The 20786-nt window shown below is 43.2% G+C and overlaps 1 protein-coding gene across 1 annotated transcript in view; it reads left to right on the forward strand.

Moving 5' to 3' along the window:
- Pkd1l1 (polycystin 1 like 1, transient receptor potential channel interacting) overlaps nt 1-20786 on the forward strand; it is a 122126-nt gene that overhangs the window by 40498 nt on the left and 60842 nt on the right. Inside the window, 7 exon segments of the mRNA XM_041668800.1 lie at nt 925-1101; nt 2474-2551; nt 4949-5091; nt 5834-5954; nt 9838-9949; nt 14531-14729; nt 16408-16464. Of these exon segments, the coding sequence (XP_041524734.1) occupies nt 925-1101; nt 2474-2551; nt 4949-5091; nt 5834-5954; nt 9838-9949; nt 14531-14729; nt 16408-16464 (887 nt within the window).

Consider the following 20786-nt stretch of genomic DNA (forward strand, 5'->3'; position numbering starts at 1 on the left):
GTGCCAAATCAATACTAGCAAATAGACAGAATGGGCATGATCTTATCCTGTTCATAGCATAAATCTTTCTGAATGGGGTAATCCTAATTCCTCGAGGTCTTTTGGTACTGTGTCTTGTTTCTGTGGCCTTCTTTGAAGTCTTCATTCGGCCCAGCACCATCCCATGCCATTCCTCCCCAGACTACACAATGGCTTTCTGTCTCTGTACCTGCCGCCTGCAATCATATCCTCTGCACAGTAGCTAGGGGCCTTTCTCAGACACAAACAAGATGGTCACTCTCCTCTGGCTACTGGTGGCTTCCTAACACTTGCAAGACAAAGGTTTCAAAGGTGGCCACAGGCATGTCTTTACTGCTCACCTTTTGGTCCCCATTCTCTTTCTTTGGCCATGCGCGAAGGACCATTTCCACCACACTTGGTTTCTACTCAACCCGGAAACTTCCTCCAAATCTTCACTGAACTCATCCTTTGCTCTGAATCCCTGCCACTGCTCCAACAGAAGCCCTCCCCCCGCCCCGCCAACAGAGGTCCCCTTCTATTCCCTACACTCGCTTTCTCTGTCAATCTGCTGCACTTTTTTCTTCATTTAGCATCACCTGACTTTGCATTATGAAATTCCAGGTTACAAGGTGGAAGGAAGGAAGGAAAAAAGGAAGGAAGGAAGGAAGGAAGGAAGATGAGTGAGGGAGTGAGGAGGGAAAGATGAAGGAGGGAGGGAGGGAAGGTAAAGAAAGGATCTAATGGGAGGCTGGTTATAAGACACTAAGGAACATCTCTTGAATACGCACACTTACTGAAGGCATGGCTTTAGATATACCCTATCCAGCAACCACAGAAATCGGTATTAGCATCAACCTTGACATTCATGCTTCACAAGACTGGGACCTTTCCCTTTCTTTCCTGTGACATGGTTTGTCATTCTAGGGACCAGTACCAACTTCCAGGAATTGGGATCAAGCATGAATGCCGAGGAGAGTGCCAGTGATGGGGACAATCTGCTGGGCCCTTTCCTCCACACAGGCAGAGCAAAGCCGGCTCTCATGATTGACTGGCCCAAGGCCCTGGTCAGCCGAGCTGTCTTCCACAGCTACACCTCCTCAGGTACGAACATGTTCTTCACACCCTGGATTCACAACCATTTCAGAAGCATTTGGGACTCGGCCCTCAGGTTCTCCTGAGTCTTTTGTCTTAATGGTTGAGAGGAACCACCCAGCCTTCCCTGTTCATGTTTGTCCTTCTGTGGACCACAGCCCATCCCGTGGCTTCTTCTCTAAGGATGAAACTGGCAGCAGCTGTCCCTTAGGAGTCCCCAGCTGCAGAGCAGCAGAGAGCTCTGGTTCTGGGTGGAACCTCAACACATGGTATCCACTATCCCTAAGACCTTGCATAGAGTACATGTTCCATTTCCACGGATGGATTAGGTAAAGCTGGCCTTGCGGGGAAAGGAATTTTTGAAATTCTCTCCCCCAGCATAGGCATGTTGGTTTGTCTGCTCTCGTGGATCACTGCCTTTCTGGGTACTGCATGTGAGTAGGGTCACCCCATGCCCTTTGGGGAAACTATGGATTTCATGCTATTTTAAAGGGAATTTTCCCCTTGCTCTCTCCAATCACCTGTCTTGTATGTTGTATCTCAAATTTGAGGAAGGCTAAGCAAGATAGGACAGCTTACTCTTGCAGGGGAAGAGTTAAAAATTTTTCATCACCAAAATTCTACAAAATGCAAATGTCAATCATACTATATCAGATAAGCCAAATTTATAAAATAAAAACTCAAATACCAAGCTTGCTGTAAATGCACAAGATGAGATCTTATCAGCATTCTCTTGTTGCTAGGGAAATCTACCTCATCTGAGCTGAGGCGAACTGATCCACCACAATACTGCTTCTGTTGGGTGAGAATGGCCTGGAGATAAAAATTGGGGCTCCTCAAAGAAGGCTAGTGACACACAGACTAGTGTCCTTCCCAGGTATTAGTAGAACATGCGTCTCAGGGTTTCTATTCCTGTGAAGAGACACCATAACCACAGCAAGTCTTATAAAGGAAAGTATTTAATTGAGACTGGATTACAGTTTCAGAGATGTAGTCTATTATTGTCATGGTGGGAAACAAGGCCACATGCAGGCAGATGTGGTGCTGGAGAAGGAGCTGAGAGTTCTACATCTGGATTCACAGGCAGCAGAAAGAAACTGTGTCCCTCACTGGGTATAGCCTGAGCATGTGACACCTCAAAGTCTACCCCTCCTACACAGTGACATACTTTCTCCAACAAGGCCACACCCACTTTAACAAGGCCATACCTCCTAATAGTGCCACTTCCTATGGGCCAAGTATTGAAACACATACATCTATGGGGGCCATACCTATTCAAACCACAACATGTATTATTGACCTGTACCCTTGGAGCAAAAGTGGGGCTCTTTCCTGAGAGCCCACTGACTGCCACTTTCACGTGGACACTTCTCTTCTGTAGGTATCATGGGACCGGCTGTGACAATAAGACCATTCTCACTGAGCAGTGGCGAGACGTATGTCTTTCAGGCTTCTGTAGGTATGTCAACGTGCAAGTTATAGCTAGTGTGGGGAACCATGAACACTTTGGTCTCATCACACTTTTTCCTAGAAATCACAGTGACTCTTTCCTGAAACCCTTTGTCCTGGGCCCTACCATTCCTTTTCTTCTCCTGCCACCACCCCATTGTTTGTTACCCGCATTAGTTGCTGTGATGGTCTTCCTTATGACATCAGGTGCGTGTTTAGAACAGGTTAAACAATGACCAGTTACTGTCCTTCTTGTATATTTGTTTGTGTGTGTGTGTGTGTGTGTTGATTTTTGGGTTGTTTTGTTTTTGTCTTTGTTTTAGTGGGGGTTTTTTTTTGTCTTTTGTTTTGTTCATTGGTGGATTTAAAAACAGGGGTGGGAGCGTGGCACATGAGCTACCCAGAAGCAATGGTATCCATTATAACAGAAGCAAGCATTGTCTCTGGGGGCAGAAGCAGTGTTCTCCATGTGCCACAAAACAAAAAAGCTAGATGCCTAATGTCTTAGTTAGGGTTTTCATTACTGTGAAGAGACATCATGACTACAGCAACTCTTATAAGAAAGCATTTAATCAGGGTGGCTCGCTTACAGTTCAGAGATTCAGTCAATTATCATCATGGCAGGAGCATGGCAGCATGCAGGCAGACGTGATGCTGAAGTAGCTGAGAGTCCTACATCTTGCAGGCAACAGGAAGTTGACTGACACACTGGGCAGTATCCTGAGGATAGGAAACCTCAAAGCCTGCCCCCACAGGCACACACTTCTTCCAACAAGGTTATACCCAAGGCAACAAAGCCACAGCTCCTAATAGCGCCACTCTCTGTGGGATTATGGGGGCCATTACATTCAAACTACCACACCCGAGTGGGCCATCTGCCCTGTATATATTTAATCCCAACCATGTGTTAGTGCCGTTTTTCTAAGTGTTCAGCGTGGGCTGTAATTTACCACAGGCTCACCCTGCTTAGTGTTCGGCAACTCTTCCTATATTTTCATGACTCAATCTGAAAGCATTCTTTTGGGTAACTTTTAAACATTCCCCCTCTTCTGGAGACGAAGGTCCCATTTAACAAGCACAGAAGGTTCCACTGATATACAGGATTGATTCTTCACCCATGGTTTTGCATTCATTAGAGCCCACCAGGAGCCAGTCATAGCGGCCCATCTGTAATCACAGCACTTGGGAAGCTGAGCGAAGAGGGTTGCCAAGTTCAAGGTCAGACCATACCTCAGAGCAAAACCAGAGAAGCAAACTTACTGTGCACTTGCAGTTTTGCCTCCTGGGTTTGTATATACGTCACCCAAGAAGGCAGCTCAAGGTTGTTTGTCTTCTGATATTTCAGAGACTGGCCCTTCTGGATTCTCACCACTGTTGTGAATCTCTGCCTGGCCAGTCTAGACACTAAGGCCTGAGATGCTGCTTCTGCCCCTAGACACAGTGCTTGCTTCTGTAATAATAGATACCATTGCTTCTCAGTAGCTCATGTGCCACCCTCCCACCCCTGTTTTTAAATCCACCAATGAACAAACTGAAAGCCATTCTCTCAGGCCATGTACAGGAGATGCCTGCAAGTCTTCCCATGGTTCCCGGATCAGTGTTCAGTGTCCTCTGCCTCCTGGGAGAGCTGAGCTCAGGCTCCAGGTGTCCTGCTCTGCTGGCCACCACTTATTCCACACACAGCCTCCCTAACAGCTTCAGCCTCCTGTGTTCTCCATCGCACATGGCGCTGGGTGGCTGTCCTTGCTTGTGTTATTTCGGGGGAACACACTTACCCCTATGTCCCTTTCTTAGGCCGGTATGCTATTCCCACCCCAGGGTCGTTAGCTCTAAATGCTTCTTCTGCAGGGATCTGACTGGTCAGCAAGGCAGAGCTAGTCACCACATCCCTCTTGGATGTCACTTGTGTTGAAGGGCCCATTCTCTGCGGTCAGTGTTCTCACACCGCTGTTAAATAGGATGCACAGGCAGTGTTCAGCCTGCCAGAGGCCACACAAACTGTCCCCACAGGACCGGATGAAGGCTTTTGGCAATGTGACAAAGAAAGCTCCAGCCCATAGTTTATCCTAAGAATAAACTATTTTCTAAAATAATGTGAATGCTAATAAATTATTGTAGGGTAATTAATAAAGCAGAAGGGATATAACATGGTGTTTAATCACTGGGGAGTAATAACTATGCCTGTTGGGGTATATCTGCCCAGAGAATTCTTAGCAGATGTCTGCGTCAGATTCTAGACACAAAGCTGAGTACATGGGGAATGTGTGTGTTATGTATGTGTGTGTGTGTGTGTGTGTGTGTGTGTGTGTGTGTGTATATATATATATATATATATATATATATATATATATATTCTCCACTCTACTTCTCTATGCTGGCTGAAATCCCCATTCTGTCTTTGTCTTAGCTTCAAAGAAGGCCTTACTAGGCAAAGCTCAGCTCTACATAACGGTCAACCAGGTTCCACAGGACATGTCCTGTCAGGTGCGACCCCACAGTGGTATGGAGGCCCATACCGTCTTCAGTGTCTTCTGCATGTCTGGGAAACCGGTATGTGAGAACCCTTGTCTGTCCTGAGGGGTGCAGGCAACCACAGCTCTTGGAAAGCATAGGAATTTTTTGTCTGGCAGGCTGCAGGGCTGGGCCTGCCTTGCATTGTGAGAAAGTCGTTCCTGCCTGAATGGGGGACTTCTCATTAAAAGCAGCCTCCTCATTAGAAGGAGAGGATCCTTGCAGGGCATTGTCACAAAGTCAGGAGACTCTGTTAACTATGGCCATACAAACGGGGTGGGGGATCAACCTGAGGCATAACTCCATCACCAAGACATGTCTCTGACCACACTTGCCCGCTTTGACCAAGGCTCCCTTTGAAGTCAGATGGCGGCACAGCATAAGGCTGTGAGTTTTCAGTAAGAGTCCTCAGGCTCTGGGACACCATCTGACCCGGTCCTGTTCTGCCCACGTTCCTTCTCAGAAATCTGCCCTTGTGCATAGAGAAGAAGTTGTGCCCCACAGGTTGCAAACCGCTCCGATAGGGGATCCAAAGACAGGAGAGCTAGCTGACCCAAGGGCAGAATAAGAGAAGCCCTTCAGATTAAGAACCGAAAAGTCCCACAGCGCCAGGAGAGCTCTTCCATCTGTGTGTACTGAGGATGATGTCGGTACCCTGGTCTAGGCTGAAAACATGACCACCAGTGGCCATGAGGGCAGAGGTGTGTGGCTTTGATTGGTGATTCCATCCATATTGTGCTCAGTTTCCTGTTTATTTTTGCTCCCACGGATTGGATCATAGGACTTCCATTATGAATTTCGCTACCAGGTAGGAAACACTTCACCACACACCCTGTACAGCGGACGAGATACCCAGTACTACTTCCTATTGCCAGCTGGTAAGACCTCAGACAATTACAAAGGTAAGCCACAGTGTCAACCATGTGACTCGGTGTGCCTACTTATCCCTCCAAACACTGTCTCCTGCCTTTCGAAAACAACAGATTATTAGAGGGGCCTAGAAATTAAAGTCATTTATTCACCTCAGTCAATTTAGGCCCTTTACCTGTATTTTTTAATTTAAATTTAATTTAAAATGATAGTAGTTAGTGGAATACATTGGGTGGTTACAATATATTATTTTTAGGTATTTAACTTTAATTTCTTTTATTCTTTTTAATCATTTTTTATTGCTTTTATTGCACTATGCGTTTTTCTCTACTCCCCTCCCTTCCTTACCTTTCCCCTTCTACCCTCTCTGCTGAGCCCCACACACTCTTAATTGACTCAGGAGATCTTGTCTTTTTCTCCTTTCTATGTAGATCCATGTATGTCTCTCTTGGGATACTTTTTGTTGTCTAGGTCCTCTGAGGTTGTAGAATGTAGGCTGGTTTTTCTTTGCTTTATGTCTAAAAGCCACTTATGAATGAGAACATACTATATTTGTCTTTCTGGGTCTGGGTTACCTCACAAAATATGATGTTTTTTAGATCCACCCATTTGCCTGCAAATTTCAAGACGTCATTGTCTTTTTGTTTTTTATTTTTATTTTTTATACTGCTGAGTAGTACTCTATTGTGTAAATGTACCACATTTTCCTTATCCATTCTTCAGTTGAGGGGCATATTCTTTAGTCGAGGGGCATTTAGATTGTTTCCAGGTTCTGGCTATGACAAACACAATGCTGCTATGAACATAGTTGAACACATGTCTTTATGGTATGATTGAGCATCATATATATATATATATATATATATATATAAAAGTGGTATTGCTAGGTCTTGAGAAAAGTTGTTTCCTAATTTTCTGAGAAACTACCATACTGATTTCCAAAGGGGCTGTATCAGTTTGCACTCCCACCAACAATGGAGGAGTGTTCCCCTTATCCCAACATTCTCTCGAGCATAAGCTATCATTGGTATTTTTGTTCTTGGCCATTTTTATAGGTATAAGATGGAATCTCAGAGTTATTTTGATTTGCATTTCTCTGATGGCTAAAGATGTTGAACATGTCCTTAAGTGTCTTTCAGCCATTTGAGGTTTGTCCGTTGAGAGTTCTCCATTTAGGTCTGTACCCCATTTTTTATTGGATTATTTGTTCTTTTGATGTCAAGTTTCTTGAGTTCTTTGTATATTTTGGAGATCAGTCCTCTGTGAGATATGGGGTTAGTGAAGATCTTTTCCCATTCTGTAGGCTGCCGTTTTGTCTTGTTGACCGTGTCCTTTGCTTTACAGAAGCTTTTCAGTTTCAGGAGGTCCCATTTATTAACTGTTTCTCTCAGTGTCTGTGCTGCTGGGGTTATATTTAGGAAGTGGTCTCCTGTGCCAATGCGTTCAAGTATACTTCTCACTTTCTCTTCTATAAGGTTCAGTGTGGCTGACTTTATGTTGAGATCTTTGATCTATTTGGACTTGAGTTTTATACATGGTGATAGATATGGATTTATTTACATTTTTCTACATGTTGATATCCAGTTCTGCCAGTACCATTTGTTGAATATGCTTTCTTTTTTCTATTTTATATTTTTTTGTTTCTTTGTCAAAAATCAGGTGTTTATAGATGTGTGGATTGATATCTGGGTCTTCAATTCTGATCCATTGATCCTCCTGTCTGTTTTTATGCCACTACCACGCTGTTTTCAGTACTGTTGCTCTGTAGTGGAGTTTGAGTTGTTCACAATCTTGAGGAAAGTTAGAGCCCAGAATCTGGGCCTTTCAGTGATTAAGATACTTATGTCCTAAGAAGGACTGATATCCAAGTGAAGTCTCCTTTCCAAGTTGGGTCTACTATGCAGATACCCAAGGTTCACATACAAGCTGGTCTTCCTGTGTGGTACACATGACTATACCTGTGGCCATCATCTAAACCCCACCTTCACGAGCTGTTCTTATCACACGTTTGAGTCTTTGTTAATTGAAAGGATTCCTAGGTCCATCAAGTTACCATTTCTCGCTAGATACATACAGATGTTTTTATGTAAGGCTCCCTTCAGAATTCTTTAACTTTGCCTGTGAAATCTGCCTCTATCATTTTAACTAGGAACTAGTTAAAATGTGACACTAACACCAGACCATATATTGTGGTCAGGATTACACTCTCTGTGACCCTGTACCCCATTTCAGCACTCCTTACATTTTTGATGGACAGCCATACTCCGGAGGGCAGAAATAGTCCTACCTACCATGACCTTGTGAATGGATGATGACTTACCTGTCCCCTCCTGCAGCACACAGTGATAGGTTCTGCCTGTCTGCCCTCTGTGACACCCTCTGTCCCCTGCCTGATGAGCACTCACTGACCTTACTTTGGTGTTCAGATCTTGGGTTGGGCTGTGAGGTCTCCCCAGAAAGACAGAAGAATCTTGAGGCCTTTTCTCATAGTGTGCCTTATTTTTGAATCCCTGGTAAACAGGCCATTACCATGGGGCAGCACTGAGGTCTCAGTGGTTAGGAGCCTGTACTACTCTTGAAGAAGACCTGAATTTGATTCTCAGGACCAGGTTGGGTGGGTGCCTGTAGCCCTAGGTCCAGGAAATCCAGCATACTCTTCTAGCCTCCACGAGCAATTGCTCTCACATGTACACACCCTGACACTGACACACACAAAATTAAAAATAAATCTTTATAAGACAAAAATCTGAAAATTGCGATCAAGTTTGTTTTGTGTTGGCTGTCCACTCCTGGGTATGACCTAAGTGGGTTCGTATACCCAGTGAGACTCTGTGGAACTGAGTTTTCCTTTGCAAGCAGTTATCAATCGGCGATAGCTTCTGGGTTCGGGATGGGGGCTCGTGTCCACTCAAGGCTGTAATGCATCTGGCTTAGACCTGTGCAGGCCTTGTGCATGCTTCCACAATGATCGTGAGCTCACATGTGCAACAATCCTGTTGTGTCTAGAAGGCCTTGTTCTTTTGGTGTCTTCCATCCCCTTTGGCTCTTACATTCTTTCTGCCTCCTCCTCCATAGGGTTCCCTGAGCCCTGAGGGGAGGGATTCGATGCAGACATCCCATGTAGTTCCAAAGTCTCTCGCTCTCTGCACATTGTTCCATTGTGGTTCTCTGTATTTGTTTCCCTCTACTGCAGGAGGACACATCTCTGTATGGTTGAGCAAGAAATTGATCATTGGATATAGCTTTGTCTGATTTCTTTTTTCTCTTCCTTTCTTCCTTCCTTCCTTCCTTCCCTCCTTTCCTTCTTCCTTCCTTCCTTTCTTTCTTTTGCCTTTTCTTCAACCTCATATGTCTTTTAGTTACATATTATATAATTTTGGGATGGCTGTGTGTTAGAATGTGTGTTTCTGTCTCTGAATCTATATATGTTTATTGTGCTTTTTCATTAGCTCCTTTTTTCTGTTTGTTCTCTTCTATTCATGTTTTTTGTTGTTTTTATGTTTTCTTATTCTTTTCTTTCTTTCTTTCTTTTTTTTAGATGCCTGTTTGTTTTCCAATGAGAGAAAGCAAGAAAGGGTGTGAATTTGGGTGAATGGGGAGGTGGAAAGGATATAAGAGGGGTCAGAGGGCAACTGTAATTAGAATATACTATCTAAAAATCTATTTTCAACAAAAATAAATATTTAAAAGCCATTGCTACTATACCTCATAGTTTTGCTTGACAAAGATTCTATTTACAGCTTTGTTGGTATCCTCGGTGTGTATGATGTGGGAAGGAAGACAGTTTGCCTGAGTTTTGCCAGCATCCCCCACCCTGTTACCATTGCCCATGCTATTCAGCTGCTGATGGTGCTTGAAGACACTTCCCCACAGCTAGCGGCTGGGATGACCCTCCTCTGTCATATTCCTTCACAGTCATTGTTTCTACTGAGATCACAGATGGCCAAGGCTCCAAGGTGCAGCCGTGCAGTGTGGAAGTGACTGTGCTACCCCGTTACCATGGAAATGACTGCCCTGACAAGGACCTGTAAGTAAGAGGGTGCAACAAAGACACCCGACAGCAGAGCTTATATTCCTCGGGAGGTGATAAAGAACTGCTAACAGAAAAATAGTAATTGCTCTTCTCTTGCTGGGTAAAAAACAGGGTTTCCTGGTCACGGCCTGTTTAATACCTCTTGCATGGCCCTGTGCTGCTGCTTCAGAGTTCATGATGCTCTTTCTTTTCTTTCTAAAATTTTTTTAAATAATTATTTATTTATTATGTATACAATATTCTGTCTGTGTGTATGCCTGCAGGCCATCAGAGGGCACCAGACCCCATTATAGATAGATGGTTGTGAGCCACCATGTGGTTGCTGGGAATTGAACTCAGGACCTTTGGAAGAGCAGGCAGTGCTCTTAACCTCTGAGCCATCTCTCCAGCCCCTCTAAAATGTTTTTAAGATTTATTTTATGTATGCATCTTTGGGAGGGTAGTGGAGGTTGGGGTTTCTCACATGTGTATGGGTACCTGAAGAGCCCCAAATAAGGCATCGAACCCCCTGAAGCTGGGATAGAGGTCAGTATGAGTCACTCTACATAGATTCTGGAAAGTGAATTTGGATCTTCTGGAAGAACAGCAAGCAGTCTTAACCACTGAGTCATCTCTCCAGCCCCTTAAACAGTTTAACTGGGGTATCATTTAAGCATTATATAGCTGTCCGATGGAAATTCCTCGCACTCACAGAGCACTGTGGCCTTTAGCATGGTCTAGTTTGGGAACATTTGGTTATCATAACATCTTTGTACCAAAAAGTAATAACTCCCGAATCACCAACCCCAACGCCTACCTCCAAATCCCCAAAGTCAAAATCTTTGTGTCTAAAAATTTGCAGATTATAGAAATTTCGGGGCAACAGAATAATGAGAATAAGCTCTTGAGTGTTCCTCTTCATTTCACATATGAATATTGCTGAATTTCATCCATGATTCAGCACAAATCAGTACCTCGTTTTTAATGACTCAATAATATTTATTGCATTGCCTCAATTTCTTTACTCGTTGACATTGCCTAGTTTTATCTGTAAGTCAGGTTATGCTGAAGATTTCTTTGCAAGCTTTGGTGTGGTGAACATATTCATTTCTCCAGGGAAGAACTGCTGGGTCATATGATACCTCTTGCTTAGCACCTCTCCAGACAGGCTGCACCACTTGGTATTCCCACCAGCACTGGCAGAGGAGAGTGATTTTCCTCAGTGCTGAGTATGCTGGGCTTAGTTTTTGTGTCCACTCAATAAAAGCTGAAGTCATCTGGGAAAGCCTTGAGAGAATGTCTCCATCAGACTGACCTCTGGACAAGCTGTGGGACATTCTCATGTTTAATGATTGACTACTGTACTGTGTGCCCCACCACACCCTTGGCAGGTGCTCTTGGGTTATATAAGAAAGCAGACTGAGCAAGTGATGGGGAACAAGCCAGTGAACAGTGTTCTTTCTGGCCTCTGCTTCAGTTCCTGCTTTCAGCTTCCTGCCTTGAGTTTCCTCCAGAACAGAGGTCCTGAGGATCAAACTCAGGTTGTCAGGTTTGCCTAGAAAGTATCTTTACCTGCTGCTGAGCCATCTCTCTGGCTTCCAAATTACTGTGTAAATATTTTGAAAATTGATTCTTTGGGGGCTACAGAGATGGCTCAGCAGTTAAGAGCACTTGCAGCTCTTGCGAAGGACTGCGGTTTTATTTCCAGCACCCACATGCTGGCTCACAACCACCTACAACTCTACTTGCAAGTCATCTAATGCCCTTTTCTGACTTCCAAAAGTACCTGGCAATAGATGGTACATAGACACACACTCAGGCAAAATACTCCTATGCATAAAATAAGTAATAAATAAATGTTCTTCTTTAATATATTCATATGTAATATGTTTGATCACCTTCATCTTTAGTCTTATATACCTTGCTGGTCTCCTGTTGTTCTGTCCATTGCTGATAGCATCATTACCTTTGAAGTCCTTTCTGCCCCTCCCGTGCCATCAGGTTTTGTTCTCTTCGTAGATTCCCTATGTATTCATAACAATTTTGTACAGTTCCACAATGTTATATATTTGGGCAATTGTGAGCATATTCATAGTGTGATAATGCTGCCTCTGTTTGGCAATGCACTGTGAACATGTCTACATTAGATTTTTACGTTTTTAAATGTTTTTTTGTTTCTGAAATTTTTATATTTTATACAATAAAATATGACTATTTCCCACCCAACTTCCCCCTCCAGTTTACTCTATATATGCCTTACTTCACATCTTTCTTTTTTAACAATCCACCAAGTATAGTTAGTATGGCTAATGGAGATGGGACTGACCATAGGAGTATGGGAATCCTATGAGTGGCCACATCCTCAAAAAATAATAATTCTCCCTCCCCAGCAACTATTCACTGCCAACAGATCCCTAGCAAGAGGTAGAGTAATCAGTTTTGTTTCCCACCTGCTGGTTCCCAAATAACTACTCAGAGGCTTAATATTAAGTATAAATGTTTAGCTGATGGCTCAGGCTTATTACTATCTAGTTCTTACATTTAAATTAACCTATTTTTATTAATCTATGTATTGCCACGTGGCCATGGTGTTACCTCATTTTCTGCATGTCTTGTTTCCTCCGTGTCTGTCTGGTGTCTCTTATACTCCACCCTTCTTCTCCTCTATCTTTGCTTGGATTTCTCTGCTGGCTCTATCCTGCCTTGCCATAGGCCAAAGCAGCTTTATTTATCTACCAATGAGAGCAACACATATTCACAGTGTACAGGGTAGAGCTGAGATCATTTACCCTATCTATGCTGGGACTGGGCTTGGCTTGATCATATGTCAGTCTTGTACAGGCAACCACAGCTGCTGTGAGTTCATGATTGTTATAGCATGTCATGTTCGGAAGACAGCATGTCACAGCTCTCCTCCCCATCCTCCAGCTAACTCCTCTCCTGCCATGTCCTAAGCCTTGATGGTGATGTGGTTCACACATGAGGGCTGAGTACTCTCTTCCTTATTTTTCACACTTTGACCTATTATAAATTTATAACTTTTACCTTTCTGGTTGGTTGGCCCTTTTTATGATTAGAAAATGTCCCTCTGGATCATTAAAATTTGATCCCCACTCTTTTATTTTTAGCCTGATATAGGTGTAACCTTTCTAGGTGCCTTAAGGTATCTGTCTGAATGGATGCCTAGCTGTTATAGATTCAACCATAGCACTTTATAGACATCACCTCCTGCAATGGATTTGTTGTTAAGGAATGTATTATTTGTGAACTTGCTATCCAGCATGTCTACAAATCTGTCTTCATTTTCTTCCTTTTCTTTTCTGCTTGCTGTTCATTATCTCAATTGTTTGGTCCCCAAATTCACAGCTGCTTTTCTCAAAATTTGCTTTTCAAACTCTGCAGTGAATTTTCATTATTGTTAATACACACACAGCTCCAGAAATTCCATTTGATTTATAGCTTTTCTTCATTGCTAGACTATAATTGATTAGTTACTATAATACTGTTATTTAATCTTCAAGATTAGTTTTCTTTAGTTCTTTGAACATATTTATGATTCCTGCTTTGAAGTCTTTGATCAACCCATCATTTGGGTTTTCTCACAGGAAGTTCCTATTGTCTATTATCTTTCCTGAGTTTGGGTTGGTCTTTAAGCTTGTTTGGCTGTCTAAAAAGATTTCATTGAAAACTGGACCTTTTGTCTGATATATTCTGCCTCTCTGGTTATGGGCTCAGTTTTCTAAGGCTTCCTATAGCTGCTTTTGTTTCCTTGATGTTTTATTTGTGCGTTTATTGACTGTAGGAGATTAAATCTGTGAAACAGATTTTCCCTAATTGTGCAATCTGTGTTGTTTCTTCTCAGACTCATTTCTGTGTTTTCTCTTTCGCCTGGCTTCCTGCAATCTTTAGCCAACATGTCATACTGTTTGGTATGTTATTCATTGCTCAGCAAGCATTTTATTTAGTTCGAAATTGTTTTATCTTTGGACATTTAGGCCGAGTTATTCAAGTAAATGGTGTTTTGCAGTCATATGGCAAAGACAGTATAGAGCAAGAGCTGAAAAAGGTGATGGCTCCATGCACAGAGCTCTGTCTAAGACATGATGTTGCCTTTCCGGGTTTATTTTTCCATTCATAAATAACTTTATTATTCCATTCATAAATAATTGAATGCCAAATTACTAAAATCTGAAGTCATAGACGTGGCAATCTTACATGGAGCTGCAAATATGCCGTGCTTTTCCCCTCTAATCTGGGTCTGCGCACAATGAGCTCTCAATGGTTAGGCTGCCTGTACTTTTTCAGCTTGGTCTAGCCACTGTGTCTTTGGCTCTGGTCCACATTCCTTTATGTATCATGATGGTCGTATATTGGTATCTGCTTGAGGTCTGGTGTTTTTTCAGTTCTAATCGAAGAGGTGCTACTAGTATTTTGGCATTGTGTCTAATTGTGTTTCAAGTTTCCCTGATACAAACCACCTCCCCTTCATGTCATTCTCTTTGGGCTCAGACCCACTCAAGGACAAACTCCATCCCCCTTTGGCAGAGTAAAGTTTTACAATGTCGTCAAACCATCGCCACCGGTCTGTTCCTTCAGATACGACTCCACCCTGGACACCCTGTCTTCTCTCCAGCTGGTGGGAAGTTACACGGAAGTCAGGAACTACATCGCCATGACCACTGTGATCCTGAGCCGTTTGTATGTGGAGAGCAGAAACACATCTACCTGTGGCATATGGTCACAGATACAGGATGCATTGATTTCTTCAGCATGCAGAGTACCTTTAACGGACCAGGTATGTCCCTGAGCAGGGTAGCGCAGTGTCTGGAAACCTGGACAGCAGCTGTCCTCTGAGAGCTGCTTCCTCAGCAACCATCAGTCAAGGGATAAGGTCAAATTGTATGCAATTTCTATTTTGTAAACATCAATGTTTTTAAAGTTTGTAAAGATTTATTTCATGCGTATGGTTATCTTGCATATGTATATATCTGTGTACATCAATGTTTTTAAAGTTTGTAAAGATTTATTTCATGCGTATGGTTATCTTGTATATGTATATATCTGTGTACCGGGTGCTCATGGAAGCCAGAAGCAAGCCTTGGAGCCCCTGGAACTGGAGTTACAGATGGCTGTAAGCCACTATATGGGCGCATGGGATTGAACCTAGGTCCTCCAGAAAAGCAGCCAGTACACTAACCACTGAACCATCTTTCCTGCCCCAAGTGGAGTTTCTCAGTGAATGGCTGTGGCTCAAAGACTGCTGCCCCTCAGACATTTCTACACCTCTGCTTTACAGTGGCCACCCAGGAACGTTCAAGCCTACACACAGCAGGCCTTGCTTCGTTAGAATTACAGGATACTCTGCTAGACCTGATCATTTTCCTTACGCTGACATTTCCCTGCCCCTTCCTCTAAGCTCCTTTTAATCCTGTCCCTTTATTTCAGCTTCTGTTGTGTTAGTTTCCTACTAGGGTCTGGTGGTGCGGGCTAGGGACACATCAGAGTCATGCTGGACTAGAAGGAAACATTGAGGCCAAGGTCATAATCTCGCTACAAAAGGGCTGGCCTCTAGGGAGGCTTTTCATAGAAAAACACAATATGTGCTCCATTTCTTTATAAGCAAGCTACATTTGTTCTTTTTTCAATTGTTTTTATTGAGCTATATATTTTATCTGCTCCTTACCCTCCCTCCCTCTTCACCTTCTACCTTCTCCCATGATCCCCATGATCCCAATTTATTTAGGAGATCTTGTCTTTTTCTACTTCCCATGTAGATTAGATCCATGTATGTGTCTCTTAGGGTCCTCTTTGTTGTCAATCCTCTGGGATTGAGAATTGTAGCCTGGTTTTTCTTTGCTTTATGTCTAAAAGTCACTTATAAGTGAGTACATATAATATTTATCTTTCTGGGTCTGGATTACTTCAATCAATATGATGTTTTCTAGATATATGTTTGCCTGCAAATTTCAAGATGTCATTTTTTTTTCTATTGTGTACTACTTCATTGTGTAAATGGACAACATTTTCCTTATCCATTCTTCAGTTGAGGGGCATTTAGGTTGTTTCCAAGTTCTGGTGACTACAAATAATACTGCTATGAACATAGTTGAGCACATATCCTTGTGGTATAATTCAGCATCCTCTGGGTATATGCCCAAAAGTGATATTGCTGGTCTTGAGGTAGGTTGTTTCCTAATTTTCTGAGAAATTGACATACTGATATCCAAAGTGTCTGTACCAGTTTGCACTCCCACCAGCAATGCAGAAGTGTTACCTTTACCCCACAGCCTCTCCAGAATAAGTTGTCATCAGTGTTTTTGGTCTCAGGAGGACTAGAAAACAGGAAATCATCAAATTGAGAGCCCAAATCAAGAAAGTAGAAACAAAGAGAACAATACAAAGAATCAATAAGCAAGCTACATTTGAAATAATATGATTTCTCTATAGTTTGTTGACTTGTTTCTGCTGTTTAGGAAGCAGTGGTGGACTCTATTCATATACTGAGAGACCTCGTAAGCTTCCCTAATAAGGTAAGCACTATTTTTTTATTGATTTTTATTGAGCTCTACATTTTTCTGTGCTCCCCCTTTCTGCCTCTTCCCTTCCCACTTCAACCCTCCCCAAAGGTCCCCATGCTCCCAGTTTACTCAAGAGATCTGGTAAGCACTATTTCTTTCTTGGTATATTTTCCTGGAATTTTCACAACTATAAAGGCCCTGATCAAGACTTGATAAATATATGATTCAAAATTTTATTTTGACATTGAGATTAGAGACAGAACTTTTTCTTAAATATTTCTCCTAACAGTATTATCCATCTCAAGCCATGCCTGAGGACCTTTCCTTCATGCAGAATTAGAAGTACAAAGGAGTTACAAGTGCCTGCCATAGTATGAATCACGTTGGTGGGCAGATTGTTCTTTATTACTAATGTGTGCTATTGAATTTTCTCATGGCCATGCCTACTTGTTTTCTCAAATATTCAGCATTCCCCAGAGTCCCTCAATAGGTGTCTTCACTCTGCTGTTCTTCGAGAAATGACAGAATAACTCATGGGAGTCCCTCATTGTCACCAGTCAGCAAATCTTACTGCAATTACATCTGTCTTCACGCCCTGTCACTAGGAAACAAAAATCCGGGCTTCCAGCAAGCATCCTCCCTCCATCTGTGCTCAGGAACCAACCTACCATCACCCTGTGTGGCCTCAGTCCAGCCTGTGTGACTGCTGTCCCTGGGGTTGGAGCATGTTCAACCTGAGCGATTGTTCCATCTCTGTCATACTGTCCTTTAGGGTTTGTCTCCAGGTTGCCCATGCTCGGCTACTTCCTTTATTCCTCTTCTAGATGATGCCAAGGGATGTCATGACTCCCACTTCATTATTTAAATACCCATATGCAGATGCCCACCCTCTTCCAGCAGCCCTCGTTTCTAGGCACTTCTTTCCAGTGAAGCATTGAGGTAGCACCTGGGTTTGCAGCGTTCATGCCTGTTGTCTGCCCTGCAGCTTTACCCATAGCAGTGGCTTTGCATACTTGTTAGTGCTGAAGCTAAAAGATCCCTCAACTCTACCAGAAAGCTCTTCTCAGCCTCTTTTTTCCTTCATAGGAGATGCATGAGGGTGCGGTTCATCCCATAGCCTTGTGGCTCAGGTTTTGGTGGCCATCCCTGGTTCTCCAGTTCCTTCCTCCCTGTCATGTTGACATCATAAGCATTTCAGCAGGGAGTCACTTGGACCTCTTCTCCCATACTCTCTCCAGATGACCTCTTCTAGTCCATTAGTCTTAAATCAATGTGACTATATCAGACTGTGCATTTCGTATCCTCAGCCCAGCCTTCTCTCGTGTGCTGTAAATCAGTCTCACATTTTCAAGTTCAGAGCCACTCCATTTTCTTCCTGCTTCCTTTGGCTCAAGGTGGGACCCAAAATCTGCTACCCAGAGTCAAGTCAAAACACGCCTGAGCATTCTTTGATTTCTGAGTCCATCAAGTGCAACTAAACTAGTCAGTTCTTCCTTTAAAAAGATGCAACTCGAATCTCCCTGTCTCTTCCATCTCTACTGCGCGGCACTAACCTACATGCCGACCATCTTTTCATCCAGGCTGTGTGTCTCGCTCATCACACTCTCTGCTTCCTTTCTGACACCTTTATAACATTTGCCACAACCAGCAGGCAGAGCATTATTGTGGAAAAGCCTAAAGCAGTTAGTCACGTCCCCTCTCTTAATACCATTCTACAGCTGTGTGTTCACATTCAGGGACACACGAACAGCTCACCATAGCCTGTATGCTTTGGCTGCTTCTGATCTTCACCTTCATCACCTGGGCCCTTCAACCAATCACACTTCTTAATTCTGGCCCATAACTTGTCCTATCGCGCCCTGCCTTTGGCTCAGCAGAGAACTGAGAACAATCCATAGACACTCAGCCCAAGTGCTTCCCTTGCACCCTCTCTTCTTATTGCCTGGGCTCCTTCCTTTGGTAGTTGTGTTCTGAGCAGCTGTGTTGCACATTTCGTTAGGGCTCTTCTTTCTCTCACTGGAGTGTGGGTGCCATGACAACAGAGAGGCAGAATAGAATGAGTGAGAGACACTGTGGCCGTGCCGTCTATTTCCTATTCTTCCTCCTATGCATCTTCTTCATCTTTAATGAAGAGGCCAAATCGGAAGGCTGACCACACACTCCTCTTTGCTTATAGATCTGCCTTCATAAAACACATTCATGTCCCATGAAACTCAATATGCCTGTGGCTCTCTACATTATAGAGAAGGTTGAGATTCTCCACATGGCACACAGCTCAGTATCTCTGTGTCTCCCTTTGCAAGCCATCTCTTCTATGCTCTGTCACTTTAGGTTTTTCTCATGTTCCTGAAGTAATAAGTTTTCTCTTAACCTGGAACAGGTTTCTTCCTGCTGCTCCTTCGAAAAACTCGTTTCTTATCAAAGATGGTTTCAAATGCCATAACCTCCATGAAGCCCTCGGCGGGTGGGGGGGGGGGTCTGATGACAGAGTTCTCTGACTCCACATAAACATAGCACTTGAACTGGCACATCTGCCTTCTAAACTCCTTCTCCCAGGGTGCAAGCTGTACTAAAGTAATGTTAGCTGCTATAACAAAAAGCCCTGGTGTCCAAGTGACTGAACACAGAGAAGGTGTTTTCTGAGTGATCCTTTCATGGAGACACAATCACACCCTCCTTATTCTCATACATCTGACATCTCCACTCTATGGCTCCCCAGTTCAGAGGAGAAGAATACAGTTAAGGTGTGCCACGTGTCATTGATGTCACTCTGGAAGTGACAAGCCTAATCCCACACATTTTCTTGATTGTTGCACACGTGGCCTCAGCTGGACTCCAGGACCTGGAGTATGGAGTTTTTGCCCAGACATGACTCCTCAGAAGGCTCAGGAGGGTGACATGGTACGGATCAACCCATGCCTCGCCACAATCCTGTCGTGCGTCTCCCAGAAATGAAGCTGAACACAACTGCCATTTCTGAAGTAACCATTCCTGATATTTTTGCTTGTTTGTTTATATATTGTGCAGCACAAAATTGGGCATAATGCTTTTATATGTTTAAATGGATGACAGTTTTTTATTTAAAACCCTATTTTGATTTAGCTCTGGAAGTAGTTTAAATGCTCTTCCAGGGCTGAGGGAATGTCTCAACCAGTCAAGTGCTTCCTGCACAGGCATAGACCCCGAGTTTATGTCCCCAACAACTGTGTAAAAAGCTCAGCACAGTAGCTCATACCTATAATCCCAGAACTAGGGATACAGAAACTAGGAGAGGCCTGGTCCTCGCTGGTCAGCTAGTTTAGCAAACTGGTAAGTTCCATGTTCAGGGAGAGACCTTATCTCAATACATACATACATACATACATACATACATACATACATAGATGGAGAGTGACTGAGAAAGACACCTATCATTGATATCCAGAGTTCTTCCATATGCATGCATACACACACACACACACACACCAAAATAAAAAACATGTATTTGTACACATAAATACAGATAAATTTCAAAAATAAATTCACTTCCAGACTAGCTTACTTTTGCACTTTGGGGGAGAATTTCATTTTCAAAGCTATTTCTAAGCCACTGCTCACTATTGGTTAAAAAGTGTGACTGCCAGAAAACAGAATCTGCTCATCCCACCACACATATTTCTATAACAGTTGCTAGAAGCTGCTAAAGACCAGAGAAGGAAATGTTTAATCCCTGTCTTGTGGACACCGATCAATGAAATTAATGTAGAAAGACATCCTTTAAAAAAACAGAAAAGAACTATGTTAGCTTGGCATGGTGGCCTTTACTTCCAGCACTCGGAGGCAGAGGCAGGTAAACCTCTGTGAGCTCGAAGCCAGCCTGGTCTACAGAGCAAGTTTCAGGGCAGCCAAGGCTACACAGAGAAACTGTGTCTCAAAATCAAAAAGCTCTGCTAACAACCCTGTCATTAGGAAAGGGGTACAAGCCCTCTGCAGCACAGACAACTGTTCAGTTAACCCCAGTAGATGTGAGGAGCTGTTAGCTTGCAAAATGAGGATGATAGAATTGCGGCTCTTGATGGTAGCATGGGGAGCACATTTTCAGAATGAGTCCTTCTCTATCAGTACATAGAGTGAAGTATTCAGAGGTAAAACCAATATCTGAGATTTTCCATTATAAAAAAGAACCTAAGAGGGAATGCAAGAACAAATGTTGTTTGGAGGAGAGAGGGGCTCATGAGTATGCACAGCCCTGTGGACAGCTGATGGCTTCCAGGAAAGAGTCAGATTCTTTAAGGGCGTGGCCCTTGGTGGATTGATCACGCTCTCTTGGATGATCCCTCACCCATTAATACACA

This window comes from Microtus oregoni, unplaced genomic scaffold (assembly GCF_018167655.1).
Source record: "Microtus oregoni isolate MIOR12 unplaced genomic scaffold, Mior012 000019F_ref0000042, whole genome shotgun sequence".
NCBI classification, from domain to species: Eukaryota; Metazoa; Chordata; class Mammalia; order Rodentia; family Cricetidae; genus Microtus; species Microtus oregoni.